General features: G+C 36.2%; 1 protein-coding gene across 3 annotated transcripts in view; it reads left to right on the forward strand.

The window, feature by feature from the left end:
• LOC110025495 (probable trafficking protein particle complex subunit 13 homolog) overlaps window positions 1-19711 on the forward strand; it is a 106887-nt gene that overhangs the window by 35318 nt on the left and 51858 nt on the right. For all 3 annotated transcript variants that reach the window (XM_020726006.1, XM_020726005.1, XM_020726007.1), the window contains 2 exons: window positions 18521-18666; window positions 18804-18999. In XM_020726006.1, the coding sequence (XP_020581665.1) occupies window positions 18521-18666; window positions 18804-18999 (342 nt within the window). The remainder of the gene's footprint in view (window positions 1-18520; window positions 18667-18803; window positions 19000-19711) is intronic.

Raw genomic sequence — 19711 nt, forward strand, 5'->3', positions numbered from 1 at the left:
CAGTAGAGCGGTTCAGCAATGAAGAAATTAAAAAGTTGAGAAGCTTGTTGGGATCTCTTGAGAAGCCTTCTTGAGCATGTTTGATAGCTCTTTCAGGTAAAACTGTTTGCATGAATGTTTTAGACAAATTCTATACCAACTCTTGGATCATAGACTCCGAAGCTACTGAACATATGACCCCCACATCTCAACTCTTCCACGCCTATACCCCATGTCCAAGTAATAAAAAAATTATCATGGCCAATGACTCTTTAACTACCGTTGCAGGGATTGGAGATATACATATCACACCCAACTTTTTCCTTAAAAACGTTCTCCCAAGCCTTGTGTCCATTCAAAAATTGACTCATGATCTCAAATGTTATGCTGTTTTTTCCCATTCTTATTGTGTTTTTCAGGATCAGGACTCAGGGAGGAGGATTGAACTTGCTAAGGAAAGGAGCGGTCTTTACCATCTTGAACCATCCCAGAAAATTAGGAGCAATTTATCTTCATCTCTCCTTAGTTCCTCGAACATAGATGTCATCCCTCTTTTAGGGTTTTAAATATAATGTTTCCTCATTTATTCCAATGATTAGATATTTCTGAGTTTCATTGTGACACTTGTGAATTGATAAAATATACCCGTGTATCTTTTCCTATTAGCAATAAAAGAAGCTCTCATCCTTTTCACTGATTCATAGTGACATATGGGGTCCTTCCACTATACCTAATGTTTCTGGGGCTCGTTAGTTTGTATCCTTAATTGATGATTTCACCCGCGGGTTACATGGCTCTTCCTTTTTAAACAAAAATCTGATGTTAGCACTGTTATACCTAATTTCCATTCAATGGTTCAAAATCAATTTGTGGTCAAAATAAAAAGCTTTAGGACAGACAATGCTAGAGACTACTTCTATCACCTTACTTTACAGCACAGGGGATTATCCATAACTCATCATGTGTGGACACACCCCAACAAAATGGGATAACTGAAAGAAAGAATGGGCATTTGCTCAACACCATCCGAGCCTTACTATTTCAAGGGAATGTTCTTAAGTCCTATTGGGGAGATGCCGTTCTTACTGCCACATATATGATCAATAGACTTCCGTCCCGTGTGTTAGAAAACAAAAGCCCCATAGAGGTCCTTAACAGCTTCTACCCTCACTTCAGAACCTCAAATGGTCTCACACCCAGGGTATTTGGGTGTACTGTCTTTGTTCATGTCCTCATCCTTTTCACTGATTCATAGTGACATATGGGGTCCTTCCACTATCTACTGAACATATGACCCCCACATCTCAACTCTTCCACGCCTATACCCCATGTCCAAGTAATAAAAAAATTATCATGGCCAATGACTCTTTAACTACCGTTGCAGGGATTGGAGATATACATATCACACCCAACTTTTTCCTTAAAAACGTTCTCCCAAGCCTTGTGTCCATTCAAAAATTGACTCATGATCTCAAATGTTATGCTGTTTTTTCCCATTCTTATTGTGTTTTTCAGGATCAGGACTCAGGGAGGAGGATTGAACTTGCTAAGGAAAGGAGCGGTCTTTACCATCTTGAACCATCCCAGAAAATTAGGAGCAATTTATCTTCATCTCTCCTTAGTTCCTCGAACATAGATGTCATCCCTCTTTTAGGGTTTTAAATATAATGTTTCCTCATTTATTCCAATGATTAGATATTTCTGAGTTTCATTGTGACACTTGTGAATTGATAAAATATACCCGTGTATCTTTTCCTATTAGCAATAAAAGAAGCTCTCATCCTTTTCACTGATTCATAGTGACATATGGGGTCCTTCCACTATACCTAATGTTTCTGGGGCTCGTTAGTTTGTATCCTTAATTGATGATTTCACCCGCGGGTTACATGGCTCTTCCTTTTTAAACAAAAATCTGATGTTAGCACTGTTATACCTAATTTCCATTCAATGGTTCAAAATCAATTTGTGGTCAAAATAAAAAGCTTTAGGACAGACAATGCTAGAGACTACTTCTATCACCTTACTTTACAGCACAGGGGATTATCCATAACTCATCATGTGTGGACACACCCCAACAAAATGGGATAACTGAAAGAAAGAATGGGCATTTGCTCAACACCATCCGAGCCTTACTATTTCAAGGGAATGTTCTTAAGTCCTATTGGGGAGATGCCGTTCTTACTGCCACATATATGATCAATAGACTTCCGTCCCGTGTGTTAGAAAACAAAAGCCCCATAGAGGTCCTTAACAGCTTCTACCCTCACTTCAGAACCTCAAATGGTCTCACACCCAGGGTATTTGGGTGTACTGTCTTTGTTCATGTCCACAAACAACATAGACGGAAGCTAGACCCCAAAGCCATCAAATGTGTTTTCCTCGGTTACTCCTCCACTCAAAAGGGATACAAGTGTTACAACCCCTCTATCAGAAAATTTTACATCTCTGCAGATGTCACTTTCACATAAAATAAACCCTTTTTTTCCATGTCATCTCTTCAGGGGGAGATTTCCATGATGGAATATAGTACTTGTGAGCCCTTTGAACCACTTAAAACCCTTGATCTTCCGCATGTGCCAGCCCGTTTTGCTGAACCTAAATCAAACTCTCCTCATGTTCCAGCTGAACCCGAGTCCTCTGAACCAATCACATATGAGTTACCTGATCTTGAACCCATATCATCTCTTACTCCAACCAGTGTCACTCACGATTTCCCAAGATTTTCTCAGGTGTATTCAAGGAGAAAGACCGTTCCTGAACTGACACAAGTCCAATAATCCAATCCACTCTATCCATTATCTCACTATGTATCTTTTAAGCGCCTATCACCAGCCCACATAAGATTCATTGTGAGTTTGAACACCATTGCCATCCCTAATAATGTGTCTGAGGCATTGTCAAAAAGAGAATGGAGGGATGCTATGAAAGAGGAAATGAGTGCATTAGAACAGAATAAAACATGGGAGATCGTTGATAAACCGAAGGAAAAAAACATTGTTGATTGCAAGTGGATTTTTACATTGAAGTACAAGGCTGATGGATCCCTTGAAAGATATAAAGCAAGGTTAGTAGCCAAAGGGTACACTCAGACTTATGGGGTGGATTATCAGGAAACCTTTGCTCCAGTTGCAAAAATGAACACTGTGAGAATCCCGTTATCATTGGCTGCTCACTTCAATTGGCAATTGCTGCAGTATGATGTTAAGAATGCATTCCTCCATGGTGACCTAAATGAGGAAATCTACATGAACATCCCTCCGGGATTTGAAGGGGCATAGGTAACAAGGTGTGCAAGCTGAAAAAGGCCATTTATGAGTTAAAACAGTCTCCTAGAGCATGGTTTGACAGATTTGCAAAAGTCATGAAGGAATTTGGGTATAAATAAAGCCAAGGTGACCACACTCTCAAGAGTCAAGGTGACCACACTCTTTTCATTAAATATTCAGCTGTAGGGGGAGTGACTGCTCTTTTAGTCTATGTACACGACATCATAGTGACTGAAAATGATGAGAAAGAGAAGTATGAATTAAAGCTGAGACTAGTAAAAGAATTTGGAACAAAGGAACTGGGGAAATTGAAGTACTTCCTTGGTCTTGAGGTGACATATTCCACACAGGGGATCTTCATATCTCAGCAGAAGTACGTGATTGATTTATTGGCAGAAACATGGAAGACTGGGTGTAAGCCTATCTTAACTCCAATAGATCCAAACTATAAGTTGGGAGAAGCTAAAGAAGAACCAGCTGTGGATAAAAGAATGTACCAGAGATTGGTTGACAGACTCATATACCTTGCTCACACTCGACCAGACATAGCATATTCTGTAGGTATGATCCGTCAATTCATGCATGATCCAAGAGAACCTCATCTTTAGGCTGCCTACAGGTTACTGCACTACTTGAAAGGCAATCCGGGGAAATGAATCTTGTTCAGAAGGAATGACGCTCTCACTCTAAAAGCATACACCGACGCTGACTATGCTGGCTTTTTAGTGGATAGAAGATCAACTACAGTATATTGTACTTTTCTTGGAGGTAACCTAGTGACATGGAGGAGCAAGAAGCAGAATGTAGTGGCAAGGTCATCTGTGGAATCAGAGTTCTGGGCTATTGCTTAAGGATTATGTGAATTACTTTGGCTGAGAATCATTTTGGATGATTTGAGAGTCCAATGGGAGGGTCCTATGAAGCTCTACTGTGATAACAAGTCAACTATTAATATAGTTCATAATCCTATACAACATGATAGGACCAAACATATTGAAATTGATAGACATTTTGTCAAAAAAAAATGGAGGAAGGGTTAGTGTGTATGTCCTATGTTCCATTAGAGAGAAAATTAGCCGATGTTCTAACAAAGGGGCTGAACAGTTCGAGTTTCCATGATCTTGTATCCAAGATGGGAATGGAAGACATCTATTCCTCAGCTTGAGGGGGAGTGTCGAGGTGTGTCTGAGATGAAAATAAGGTTGGGAGAATTAATTTGTAATCCCTTAAATTAAGGGAATTAGAATTAATTTGTAATCCCTCAATTTGAGGGAATTAGTTAAATAGTTTCTAGATTTAGGAATGAGTCAGTTTCTTATTTTTCTCCTTGTAATCTCCTATATAATACCATGTATTATTAATTCAAAAAAAAAAAAGAAATACAAAATTATTTTCTCTCCTTTTTGATTTACCACAATTATAAACATTCACTGTCTTATTGTATTGTTTAAATATCAATATATTTTTAATTTGTATACAAGTATCACAGACTACCATCTAAATTTGTACCAATGAAGGTATATAATTGTTAATATCATTTTCTATTTATGTGCACGAGTACCTTAACGTTTTCCCACTAATATCATAAAGTGATGAACTCCATCATAGCTAAGCATTCTCATGCAAGCATACTACAACAATCATTATCTAATAATGATCATTTCATTCTTATTTGTATAGCAACCAATATACATGTACAATATTCATATCTATGATAATTTAAACAATGCTGAGTATACATTTTATTCCTATAACATGACCAAAATTTCAATAGAACTATACATCATGGGTATACAACAATAACAACAAAAAACTTTTATCCCACTAAGTGGGGAAAATTCATGGGTAACAGTAAATACATGAGTATACAATGATAAAAATTTATTTAGTAACAATAATAATAAATACATTTGGTCTAGAAGAAACAAAATATTTATATAGCATAAGAACAAGTTAGTTTTTGATGACTTCCATTCCAAATGTTCTCCCAATTTATCTTCAATGAAAACCTATAATCAAATGTATAAGGGACTTATTATTTTATAATCTTACTAAGTTGCCTTAATTTATTTTTAATATATTTTATAAATCATTTATTTATTTTAAGTCATATAATCTATTTCTTCAATTCATCTTATTATTATTTACCATTAATTTTATACTATGATTCATTTTAATATTTAGAATTCTATCACTTCAATTTTTTTAACAATTCTTTAAAAGTTAACCTTAATTAATTTTAATTATCAATTCATTAACATTTAAATTTTCCCATCAATTTAATTTTAATGAATTAATTATTATGATATATTAACATAATAAAAATATTGTTCGAACTTCACAGTGGAAACCTTCTTGCCGCTAAACATCTTAAACTCGCCTGAAAGTTTGTATAGGAAGCATCATGAGTGGCTTCTTCACAGTATGAACTCTCGGCTGAACTGAAAAGTCTATCTCATGCCCTTACGCGATCGTCAGATGGTCTTGCTCTTCAAACTCTACTGCTCGACACACAAATCTAAGAGATGTTCAATATATTATCTTACATCCTGCAGCTTTTTCTTTTTCCTTCGTTTGACCGTGCAAGTAAAACGTCCTAGGTCTCGCACTCGATTAGTGTTGGCATGCTCTCCCTGCTCGAAAACTCCACCTTTCTACAATCGAAGCCTTGTCGAACCCTCCGTCTCAATCTTCGTTTGATTCCAGGCACCAGGAATCGTCTGTCATATTCCTCCTTCGCACGCCGAGCCAAGTTTAAACCCGCAGTCAGCTACTCCGATGTGGGAACCTTGATTTCTTGCTTGTCAAAGCTCTTCGTCAACTCATACACAATATTATGGTGCATTGGCTGCTCAATGAAACCCTCCAATTTTCTTTGTCGTCTTCGACCGCATCTCCTCTTCTCACTAGAAGTCACTTAGGTCTTCGCAAGCACCTTCGAGGCTCTCGGATAGCCTCGCATTCATGGCCAGAGTCAGTGTTGGTTTTTCCTTGCTTTCATCCGTGCGTATGTTATATAAAAAGTGATCTTAATTTATTACAATTAAATGAAAATATGATACTCAATAGGATAATGGAGAAAAATGATTCATGAAGCCGACTCCACTTAGGGCGAAAAGGCTTGTTATTATTGTTGTTGTTACAATTCTGATAAAGAACACTTAAAGTTAGAATATCATGAGACCTTACATTAAATTTGTATTGTGAATGTATTTTATATTAAATTTGACACTTTTGCCTCATATTAGATTGATCAAAGCCTTTTTAAGACTCAGGGGGTGTGTTTTTAAGACATGAATTGAATTATCATGGATTGCTTTTATATTAATCTTATGCTTTTGCCTTTTAGATCGATTGAAGCCCTCATACCTTAATGAGATTCAAAGGGAACGACATTATTATGCATAAACAAACTTCTAGTAAATTATTGTGGATTTCTATATCAAACATGAAAAAACTTGTAATAACATGATATTCTTTCAAAATTAATACTTATAACCTATGAACAACATATCTTTCATTTAAATGTATAAAAAGAATTTCAGGAAAATAAAATAAAGGCAATGAGTAATATGATTAATGGTATTGCTCTTTATTATCTGAAGAAAAAATCTTGATTCAAATTCCATCTACCGCACTCAAAAAACAACGCCCAAAGATGATGCAAGAAATGACAATAATATTCTTGTTGTGTCCTAAGTATGCCCATTATGTTGGATACATGATCAAAATAAAAACTATTTCTTTTTTTCTTGGATATGCTTTTATTGTGTCTGACATGTTGGCGCAGTATCCCATCTGTATTTGACATTGCATTCTCTTGTAATTCTGAGAGTTGGAGCATCATAATTCAGTGTCCTTTAGAGGACCCTAATCCAATGGTCATAGGAAATGCATGTTTCGATGGACTTCAACTTGGGCTTCTATTATCACATCTTAGGTGAGTTTATTTGGGTGGGTAGTGGGAGGCTAATTTTGAACTAGTTTTTGGCTAGTACAGGACTTTGCACCCTATCAGATGCCCCAAACAGCTTATAAATTCATTGACACGACTGTTAGGAAACTTGTAGTTTTTTGGATATGTGATATTGTTTTGTGTTCGTATCTTATATCTTATAGGCATGAACATCAAGATAAAATGTTTCTTTTTGATCATTATTGGCATATGTACTTTTTAAAGTGATTGCTTTTAGTGCATTTTATCTTAATTGTTTTTATTTTTTGGCGAGGTTTAGTTGAGCTTGACATACACACACTCTGCAAGTTCTAGTAAAAAATCTATGGTGTGGTATCTCGAAGCATGGAGCAGTTTTGTATGCTTTTTATGTTATTTTATATTTTAGGTGCACTTTATATTTTTATCTGCCTTGCTGATTGGTTTGGCTTTTAGTTTAAAGGCGATGTTAGGAGATCTTCCCATGTTTTTTTGTATGAAACAGCTTAGTGTTTTTCAATTTCATTGTGTTTATTGATGTAACATATGAATCGAGCTTATTGATCATGGTTTGTATTGAGGGAAATTTAGACCTTATTGAGGATTCTCTTGGTGGCTCCTCAGAGGGCCTTTGTTTGGTAGACAAGGGAATAATTTACTGAGAATGATTTAGCGGGCTTCTCTAGTGATGTCTTTTAAGGGTTGGAGATAGACCATATTCTTCAAATTAACACTATGGGTTGGACTTATTATTTTGATTTGTTATAAGCAGTCAAACATCTAAGAAGTTCTGATTTTCTTTCTTCAGGATCGTCAAGCTAAAGGCTTTAAGCTAATTTGATTATCTAGGGCATGTGGTCTCTAAGGATAGTCTGACCCATCATTGAGCATTTAGTTTATTCAGGTTGATTCATCACTAAATCACTTTTCTGTTAAAAGTTTTCAATTGCCTCGTTTCTAAACCACACTAACTTTATCCGTTTTTACTTTGTAGGTTTGAATTTTGTGTTTGAGAGTTGTGCTTCTTTTTCGGTTGGATTGTGTTGTAGTGGGGTCCTGTTCATGTTCATTTTTTGTTTTGAGTAGAGGTACTTTCTTCTTCTTATGTATATTGTACATGGAGGGGGGTCATCTTTTCTCTTTCTTTTTTTTTCTCTGTTCTTATTGTTTAGTTGGTGGCGAAGGGGAATGTCTCTAATTTTTTTGATGTTTTCTTTTTTGCTTTGGGTTTTTTGCTGGGCTATCATCTTTCTTCATCTTCTTTTTTCTTTTTAATTTTTTTTTGTTGGTGGGGGGAGTGGATGGTCTCTATTTATTGGGCTTTAGATGGAGCTAGATTTTCTTTCTTTTTTTGTACTTTCTTTGTGCTGTAATAGGGATGGAAAGGTTTATCTTATTTAAATATGGTTCTTTTACGCATTATTTGTGTGTGTTTGGGAAATTGGGGATACGAATTAATAAATATTACTAAACATTAATTGATTTCTTTTTCAAATACTTAATTAATTACTGTCCTCGTGGAGCTTCATATTAAGCTAAAGATCCCAACCAACCTACAACTAAATTGAATTTTTTTTTTTGAAATTGTTTTGCATGAGCAAATGGTGGCAGCACAGTGTTACGCCGACCCCTAAGGTCAATTTAGTCATTTGTTATTTGTTATCATTCAATATATAAATAGGGCTAGTATGTTTAGGGTTAGGATTATGCATGAGATTGTTGCTGAAGTCTTAGGGTTAAGGTTTAGGAGAGATTTTCTACCCCTTTGTTTGTATGATTTAAGAGATCGCTCGTCTCTCAATTTGTAGGTGCTTATCTTTTATGTATTCATGTGAGTTTTTTTTTGTATTGATATGATTTTTGTTAGGTAGTCGACAGCCAGCGTAAAACTTGTCAAAAAAAATCATGACATGAATTCTTTTGATCATTGTGTAAGTGCTAGGGCATCCCCTGGAAGCGACGCGCTGTATAGCTTGAATACAGTGAAAAGTGTGCAAGGGCCGCTACATCGGCGCACGGGTGTAGTGTTAAATAAGCAAGGGTTCCCACATTACGAGCGAATGCGGGTAAAGAAGTTAGTCCATGAAACTAGTGAAACTAATATTAGGATAGGATCTTCTAATATAGGTACTCTCAATGGTAAATTAATGGAATTAGTTGATATTATGATTCATAGGAAAATTAATATCTTATGTATTCAAGAAACCAAGTGGGTTGGAGAAAAGGCTAAGGAGATTGATAATTTAGGTTTTAAACTTTGGTATTTTGGTAAGAGTCGAACTAGAAATGGTGTAGGTGTAATTATAGCTAAGAGTTTGAAAGATAATGTTGTAAAAATTAATAGAGTTGGTGATAAAATTATAACCCTTAAGATTATCATTGATATTAAGATTTTTAATATTATAAGTGTTTATGCTCCTCAAGTAGGTTTAGATACAGAGTCTAAAGATAAATTTTGGAATGACTTAGAAGACTTAATAAGGCTCTAAAGATAAATTTTGGAATGACTTAGAAAACTTAATACAAATGATACCTTTTAAAGAAAGAATTTTTATTGAAGGAGATTTAAATGGACATATCGGTAGAGTGGTAGAAGATTTCAAAAATATTCATGGTGGCTACGGTTTTGGAGTAACCAATGAAGAAAGTAGAGCTATTTTAGATTTTGCTTTAGCGTATGATTTTGTTATTAGTAATACTTTATTCAAGAAAAGAGATGAACATCTTATTACTTATAAGAGGATCTAATAAAACACAAATTGATTATTTTCTTATGAGAAGAAGAGATCGTCGCGATTGTAAAGATTGTAAGGTCATTCCAAGTGAAAATTTAAGTACCCGACATTGTTTATTAGTTTTAGATTTTAAGATTAAGAGTTGTAAAATAAAAAATGCTAGAACTCATCGTTACAGAATTAGATGGAGAAACTTAAAAGACACAAATAAAATTATTTTTGTGAGTAAAATTCAAGATTTCAAAATTTGGGATATTCATGAAGAAGCAAATGTGATGTGGGATAAAGTAACAAACACTATTAAACAAGTAGCAAAAGTTGTGTTTGAAGAATAAAAAAAATATTTACAAATAAAAATAGTTGGTGGTGGAAGAAAGAAAGAGAAGAGAAAAAAAGATAAAATATAAGAAGTTATGTTATAAAAATTGGTTTAAATGTAAAAGCTTAGAGAACTGGGAAAAATATCAAACGGCCAGCAGATAGTCTAAAAGAACAATCTGTGACGCTAAAAATTCCGCTTTTAATAATCTTTATTATAGATTAAATACTAAGGAGGGTGAAAAATATATGTATAAACTAGCCAAACAAAGAGAAAAGAAAAGTAAAGATTTAACTCAAGTAAAGTGTATTAAAGATGAAAATCAAAAAGTACTTTTCTTAGAAAAAGATATTCAATATAGGTGAGTGAGTTATTTTGATAAACTTTTTAATGAAGTTTCTGGAATACGATCGACCTTAGTTATTTTAATATCGTGAATAATAATAAAACGTTTCATTTTTACCGTCACATTAACAAAAAAAAAGTTGAGGAGGCTTTAAAAAGAACCAAGGGTGGAAAGTCTGTAGAACCTGATGATATCCCTATTGAAGCGTAGAAAGATTAGGAGATTTGAGAGTTTATTGGCTTACTAAACTCTTTAATATTATTTTAAAAACTAAAAATATGTCTGTGGAGTGGGGGAAGAGTATTTTGGTTCCCATTTTCAAGAATGAAGGGGATGCACAAGAGTGTGCTAATTATAGAGGAATTAAGTTATGTGTCATACCTTAAAATTATGGGAGAGGGTAATTGAACATTGGTTAAAACGTGATAAAAAGATTTCTCATAATCACTTTGGATTCATGTCAGGCTGGTCTACTATGGACACTATAAATTTATTGAGAGGTTTGATGAAGAAGTACAGAGAGACTAAGAAGGATCTAGAAATGATTTTTATTGTTTTATAAAAAACTTATGATAAGGTTCAAGAGAAATCTTTTGGAGAGTTCTAGAAAAAAAAGTCATTGATATGACTTATATTGAAGTCATTAAATATATGTATATTAGAGTTGTTACTTGTGTTCGAACAGGAGGATTGATCAAGTATTTTCCTATGTCAGTTGGACTATATCAGTGATCGACTTTAAGCCCGTATCTTTTTGATTTAGTTATGGATGCGCTTACTAAACGTTTGCAGGAGAATGTACCTTGGTGTTTGCTTTTCAATGTTGATATCTTTTAAAATGAGAGAAAAAAACCCAAGAAAAACTTGAATTATGGAGGTCTACATAATTTTAGTAGTAATAGCTCTAGTGACAGAAGTGTGACTTTGGGTGATCAAATTATTAAAAGGTGTGAACGATTTAGATATCTTGGGTCCGTTGTCCAAAGCGATGGTGATATTGATGGGGATGTTAATAGTAGAATTCAAGTTGGTTGGTTGAAGTGGAGGAATGCTTCGGGCCTTTTGTGTGATAGAAAAATACCGTTAAGACTGAAAGGAAAATTTTATAAGACGGTGGTGAGACTTGCAATGCTCTATGGCGCTGAATGTCAGCCTTTAAAAGAGAAGCATAATAATAAGTTAAGTGTTGCCGAGATGAGAATGATTAGGTGGATGGGTGGCTTTACACTTAGAGACAAAATGCAGAGTGATTATATTCGTGATAGGGTTGGTGTAGCTACTGTGACAGAAAAAATTAGAGAAAGTCGTCTTAGATGGTTTGGTCACATTAAACGTCGACCATCTGATGATCCGATTAGGAGAGTAGATGTTTTAGATTTGACTTGTTTTAAGAAAGGCAGAGGTAGACCTAGGAAGACTTGGGCTTATTGTATTAAAAATGATCTTAATTTACTAGAACTAAATGAAAATATGACACTAAATAGGACGCAATGGAGAAAAAAGATTCATGTAGCCGACCCCATGTAGTGGGATTAAGGCTTTGTTGTTGTTGTTGTTGTATTGATATGATTTTGGGATTGGTGAAACTAAAATATTTTGTGCTCTAATTTTTTGTGGAAAATTGGCTTGGTTTATATCAAATTGGTGTTAGAGCATCAATTTGGAAATCTTGGAAGGAAAGAAAGGATATCAACTTACTGAAGAGGATCACAACTCTTCTGTGAAAAAAATCACGACTCTTCTGGAAAAAAAAAAAGATTGTGGTATCTCCATCGATCAGATCGAGCACTAGGAAGAGCGACACGATCGAACTAACCTCGTGACGATACATTCATTGGTGGGAAGAACGATCGGATCATGACATAATGACACATCCGTCATGCCCTAATTCATGCGATACAATCTCAGAAAGAGCTAGCTAAGATGCAAACGACATACTCGTGGCATACCGATGCATCATTCGTGATGTAATATGTGCGATACAGTCACAAAAAGAGCTATCCGGGATGCACGATGGGATGGCGACGCGCAGATGACAGGATTGCGTCTCACAGAGTTCCACATGGTATAAACGCAATAAAATTTGTACAGTTCCGATCCCGGCTACTTGGGAAGCCATTGATGAGATTTCAACATACAACAATTCCTCCTTTGTGGTAAAAGATCATTTTGGGAGTTTGTGATTGACAACCAAGAAATTATATAATTTTGAAAAGAAAATTGAGGAAGAGGCGTGCCAAATTAAATCTCCGATGGAGGAAAGGGTCTCAGTCAAAGAAGGATGGTTTTTCTCCATAGAAAATGGCTGATTCGAGAGTTTGGAGGAGATGATAAGGAAGCTTATTGTGGCGCAATTCAAGACCCTGCTAATAGTTCAATTAGCAAATCCTAACTAAGGGTCGACCGAAGAATCCTTGACTAAATTGAAAGGGAGACCGAAGAATCCTTGACTAAATTGAAGGGGAAAGAGATCGAACGAAACATGAGGTGGAAAGAGTCCACCATCAAGAACCTAATCCTAGATCTTTTGATGGGGGGTGGATTGAGATTTCTGATAGAGGGGTTGAGCTGAAACATAGAGTAGGGGTCATGCAAAGGGTATGGAGGAGCACGAAAGAAAGAAGTCAGAGTGAGGTATGCCTATGGTCGAATGAGTGAGTTTTATCCTAGATACATGGGGAGAAACAACGGGAGGAGATAAAGATGATGCTTTTTGAGGGGGAAGACGCATATGGGTGTGTGTACCGGGTAGAGCGATATTTCACAATGAATGGGCTAAATGGAGAGATGCTTTTGGCGTTATGATTATGTTTGGAGGGGAAAGCCCTATTTCAGCGAAGAGAGGCTAGTTACTCGACTCGATCATTGGAAGAATTTATGGATTGTTTGTCGGAATATTTTTGAGTCATTTAGGAAGGAGATTTACACTAGTTTTTTTGCATTGGCTGAGGAAAGGATCATCATGGAGTATAAAAAGAAATTTCAGTTGCTATCTGACCGTTTGAGAGGGATATCGAAAGAAGTGTTAGAAAACAACTTCATGAATGGGTTGAAGACAGATATTCGAGTAGTACTTCATCTGTTGAGATCACGAGGAATGGGGGAAACTATGAATTAGCGCAGTTGGTTGAAGATAAAAATGCGATGGAACAGGAGAATTGGAGCAGTGCTGGTGGAACGTCATGCTCAATTGCCATAATCATGATGATACCAAAAGCTCAAATAGTAGAAGTCCGAAGGGAGACTCCATGGGGCAGGAATAAAGGGCCACGATCGGGAGCGACACTCAAGAGCCTTATAAAGATAGAGATTTAGGAGAGCGAGCCAATGGATTATGTTTTCAATGTGATGAGAAGTTTGTCCTAGGATACTGTTGCAATGATCTAACATTACAGGTTCTCACAGTGTGCGACAAGGAGGTAGGGGATAAAGAAATAGAGAAGATTGTTATGGAGGAGGAACACCCTCACGTTTTTCAACCTTGAGAACAATGTCTTCTTTTTAGGAGGGGAGTATTGTTATGCCGGTACCTAAGGACAATTTAGTCTTTTCTTATTTGATATTGTTTCATATAAATATGAATAATATATTTAGGTTTAGGGTTAGGCATGAGATTTTTATCTTGAGTCTTAGGGTTAGGGTTTGGGAGAGATTTCCTGCCTCTCGAATTGTAGGATTTGGGAGAGATCGTCTACCTCTTGAATTGTAGGTTCTTATTTTTTATGTATTTGTGTGATTTGTTTCGTGTTGTGTTGCTTTGATTTGAGATTAGTGAGATAAAATATTTTGTGCCCTAATTTCTGTGGAAAGTCGGCCTAGTTCTTATCACAACTTTTGAAACTTTTTTTTTTGTGTTTTAGTTTCAAATGGGCAGATCTGAGGATTTGACACTAAACTTATTTGCTCAAATTGAGCTCAATCTGAAGAGCTCACAAATGATCCACGTAACTAAACTTAGTTGAGCTAGTTTTGGTCGAATCAGACTAGCTCAAGTTCAAATCAAACGTTATGCATATGTTTTCCTATATTTACATATGCAAGTAATTGAGAATTCATGCATAGTTATGCTTTATTGAGTCCATTTATGCATATGCATGTATGCATGGTGTACTAAGAATTCATCTTAGATGATCTTAAAATAGATAGAAATTGAATTGAATTTGGTTGTAGTAAGCGGTGGCACAAGCGGAGGTCGGATCAAGCCAACCTAAAGATGTAACAACCAGTGGTCCCTGTAGTTCCCAGTGCAGCCTCCACCTACATCACTTCCCTATAACTAACTTAGTGGTTCTCTACTCTAGAGTCTTCTACTACTGCCCTTATATACTCTACCAATGTATATGTAATTGTGATAGAGAATTGTATGATATTCTGCAGCACTTTCATTTCTTATTAGTTGTCATGGTATTGGGGTTATAACCTACAGGTTTCAGGTTCTTTTTCCTCCTGCTCTCTTGTTCTTTTTTCTATCGACTATGTCATCTTCTTGTACCAGTAGAACTACATTCTCCTAAGTCTCCAAAGTATCAGGGTCTCTATTCCTCCAGTTCTCAAGCTCCTCATCTCCAACATCAAATCCATCGCCAATGCCCGATTGACTGCAAAAAAAATTTCCTGCATGAAATCACAGATTTTAAAATTATTCAGAGCTAACAGATTTGAAGCCTTTCTAGATGGCGTCTCTGTCTGTCCACCTGCTCAAACTCAAGATCCGGAAGGCAACCAACTCCAAATCTTCAATATGAACTATACCAGCTCATCAATCAAAATCTATCAGCTGCAATGTACTCCAACATCTCACCCTCCTCTTCCGTACATCCTCAATTTACAATCCACATCTGAAATATGGGAATCCCTAGCCAAGAGACTTCAATCTATAACCGACCGAAGGTTATCTAGCTGATAAATGAACTACCACCACATCTGTATGAAGAACTCTTCTATGTACCAATATCTACTTGAGGTGAAAGCCCTGGCGGATAACATAATGGCTGCAGGTGGTAGTATCGACAATGAGAATATAATCTTATATATTCTCAATGAACTTCCTCCCTTTTACCAATCATTCAAAACAACCATCAGAACAAGGCCAAACCCCATCAAATTTGGTGACCTATATGCTCTTCTTTGCAGCGAGGAGGTGAACATCTATACTGAAACCGCAAAGGATAACTCAACTGCTGCAGCTATGGTCCTCTACTTTTCTCCCAGAGGTTGCGCAACTCCTCAAGAGGTGGTGGATGGTTCAATTCATCGTCATCTAGAAGAGGAGGAACTTCTTCCACTAATGGCAGGGGAGGTTGCTCACACAAACCACTGCCAACTTGCCAAATCTGCAGTAAATTTAAACATACAGCTCTCATTTGCTGGCGCAGAGCGAATTTCGAGTCCTATCCACTAAGATAGATTCAGGACTTGTGGCAACTCAAACATTCAAACCCAACTGATGGATACTAGACATATGCGCTTCTTCTCATCTCACTTCAAACTGCAACTGCCTACATCAGCCAACCCCTTACAAAGGACATGAACAAACTGTTTTGGGAGATGGCACTACCATTCTCATCATTCACTCTGGTCAAGGTTTCCTACCTGCACCTCGCAGTAAACTTCTTCTACCTCATCTCCTCCACTCTTCTCACTTGTCTGACAATCTATTATCGTTTCACAAACTCACTGTTGATAATAGCAGCAAAATCTCATTTACTAAATCTGGTTATGTTATCCTTGATCGGGGACTCAGCCATGGCATCTATCCAGTCTTTGCTCTTTCCGCTCTCCACACAACTACCTCTTCGCCCCAACTGTGGCACCAACAGCTTGGGCATCCACACAAACAAATGATAGCTGCTATCTACAGCTCATGTCAAGAACTCCACATCCATACATCTACTATTACTTGTAATGATTTTAATTCAGCTAAAAGCCACAAACAACCATTTCCTAAGTTAAGTTCTAGGTTTAGTTTTCCATTTAATATAGTTGACTCTGATGTATGAGATTCTGCCCCCATTCTATCTCTACAAGGACTAAATATTATTTATTTTTCTTTGATGATTTCTCCCGCTATTGTTGGATTTTTCCACCGTATGCTAAATCTGAAACTGCATCAAAGTTTATATTATTTCAGAAAATGGTCCATACTCAATTTCGAACAAACATTAAAATCCCAGGATCAGATTTCGGTGAAGAATACACTTTTCATTCTCTTCAACAATATCTCTCCACCGATGGCATTATCCACTAACTAAGCTATCCATACACTCAACAAAATGAGGTGACTGAAAGGAAGCATCGAAACTTTATTGAAACAACTTGAACTCTTCTCCTTACAACCTATCTAGTAACGTTTTTTTTTTAACAGATACTCTCCTCACAACAACCTACCTAACAACAGGATACCTAGCAGAACTCTCCTAACGAAAACTCTCTATAAGATGCTTTATAATAGTCCTCCCACCTACAACCACCTTAAAGTTTTCAGCTGCTACTATTTTCCCTGGCAAAACCGATAGCTCCACATAAACTTCATCCTACCGCTCCACCCTATATACTCATTGGTTACTCTTCACTCCTCAAAGGTTATAAATGCTATCACTTAGCATCCCACAAAACCATCATCGCACGGCGTGTAACCTTAAACAAAAACCGACAGTACCATAAAACTACATGTTTTCTCACATAAAAAACTGGGGCTTCTAACTCAGCACCGCTGATCTCTCGCTACTCTTATCTTCAACAAAAATCAGATTCAACTCTACATCTTAATTTATGTAGATGATACCTTATTAACAGATAATGATTCCTCAACTATCTTCCATCTATTGCAGGATCTGAAATCAATTTTTTATTTCAAGGAGTTGGGTCAAGTTTCCACTTTTCTCGGCTTATAAATTTAGAAGAAAGACCAGAGCTACTTTCTCTTCTAAGCTAGATGCATTAACACCATTTTACAACAAAAACGCCTCACAAATTGCGAACACTCCCTCATCCCTCTCCCCGCTAAACTGAAGCCTGAACCGACCACAGAACAACCCTATCCTAATCCCACTTAATATCATCAAATTGCTGGAGCATTCCAATTCCTCACCATAACCCATCCTGAAATTGCCTTTGTTGTGAATACCATCTGTCAACATATGCACTAACCCTTACTCCATACTTGTCATATTGTCAAATGCCTCCTTCGACACTTTTCGGGAACAGAAAACCATTGCCCGATCATCCATGGAGGCGAAATACTGTCCACTAGCTACAACCACTAAGACGTTATTTGCTTATGTTTTCTCAGTCAGGAATTCAGCATACATGATCCCTCGTCTACTGTAATTCATTGTGACAACACATGACACTTGTCATTGCTGTCAACCCTATCTTTCACACAAGGACCAAACACATTGAAATAAACCATCATTTCATAAGAGATCACATTACCTCACAAGACATCAAAACATCAAATTACCTCCCAGGATCAGACCGCCGACATCCTCACCAAGTGTTTACCTACTGCTCAGTTTCTTCATTTATGGGACAGGTTCACGATCCTTCCACCCGATTGTTCACTTGAGGGGAGCTAACAGCTAGTGTTCGTTGTGGTTCCCAGTGCTGCCTCCACCCATAGCATTTCTCTGAATTCATGGCTAACTTAGTGATCCTCTACTCTAGAGTTTTCTCCTACTGCCCTTATATACTCTACCACAGTGTACGTTATTGTGATAAAGAATAGTATGGTATTCTGCAGTATTTTCTTTTCTTATTAGTTACCAAGATGGTTCCGACTAGACTTGGAATAGGACGTAAATCCCATGTAAGCATGGCTTAATCGGCTCAAGAGGATAACAGCTGTAGTTGTTGGATAAACCACTTTGGTGTTGTTCCAGAAAAATGGCTACTTGCTGAAAATTTCTTCTACTTAACTGGTGACAATTTAGTACTTATCAGGAGAATACTTTTTTGGAAGCATGTATTGAGAATCACACAAAGTCAGACCTTTATATGGATCAAGTTGAGTTCGAGCCAGCACCACATTGGAACGCATCAATTTTGAAAGCTGAAGATTGCATCCCTGACAACAATGCCCAAGCAAGGTAGCAAACAAAAGATTTATTTTATTGTTTTCTAGTACCCTACCTCAGCTATATCCAAACTGTTGTTTTTTTCAATAATTGAACTCCATATGATTGAATTGTTAACTATTTTATTTATCTTGGCATTATTTGGGCAGCAAGGTATTCAAGTTGCCTCTTCTTATAAGAGCTGGAGGAGGAATTTTTAATTATCTCTATCAGTTAAAACATTCGTCACTGGATAGTGGACAAGGTAAGGTTCCTGGAAGTAATATTCTTGGTAAACTTCAGATCTCTTGGCGCACAAATTTGGGAGAACCAGGACGCTTGCAGACACAGCAAATTATTGGCACTGTAAGTAGATAGGATTTCTTGGTCTTATGATCTATGATACTCCAATAAGGAACATAATAGTATTTATTTGTTTTTTCAAAGGTGAAATTAGCAGTTAGTTCCTGAATTTTATGGGTCTGTTTTGGTTAATCCACTATATGATTTGGATCATATGTCATAAATCTTGGTCCGTGCTGATGTTTCTGAAAATTTGAGTGGAAATACGAAGGTCTTGGTAATGGTGCTGAGGTTTTGATGGTCTTTAATGAGTCTAGAACAAGTTTAGTTGACATGTGTTGACCTCTGTACCTATTCTATTTGTTGAGTAAATCGGGTATGATGAAAACAATAGATGATGGATGCAATATCATGTAGGACTAGTTCAAAATGCATTGACTATAATAAAAATAGCTCAGCACCGTTTGTTTTTCGAACAAACTGAACCTACCCGAGATTGATCCCTATCATTGCTGCATAAGAAAAGAAATGTAAAATTTTTTCAAAAAAGAATTGATGACAATGAATTTTGAATCACGATAATTATTATTATCATTTAATTACATATATATAATATTTTTAACTAGAAAATTTTTTGATTAAATAAAAAATTGTATAATAAATAAAATTAATTAAAGTTAAAATTACTAATATAATGATTATTATATATATTAATTAAGTATTCAAAAATAATAAAAATTACTATTTTTTTTAGAGAAAAATTTACAGACACACA

The sequence above is a fragment of the Phalaenopsis equestris genome, unplaced genomic scaffold (assembly GCF_001263595.1).
Source record: "Phalaenopsis equestris unplaced genomic scaffold, ASM126359v1 Scaffold000301, whole genome shotgun sequence".
NCBI lineage: Eukaryota > Viridiplantae > Streptophyta > Magnoliopsida > Asparagales > Orchidaceae > Phalaenopsis > Phalaenopsis equestris.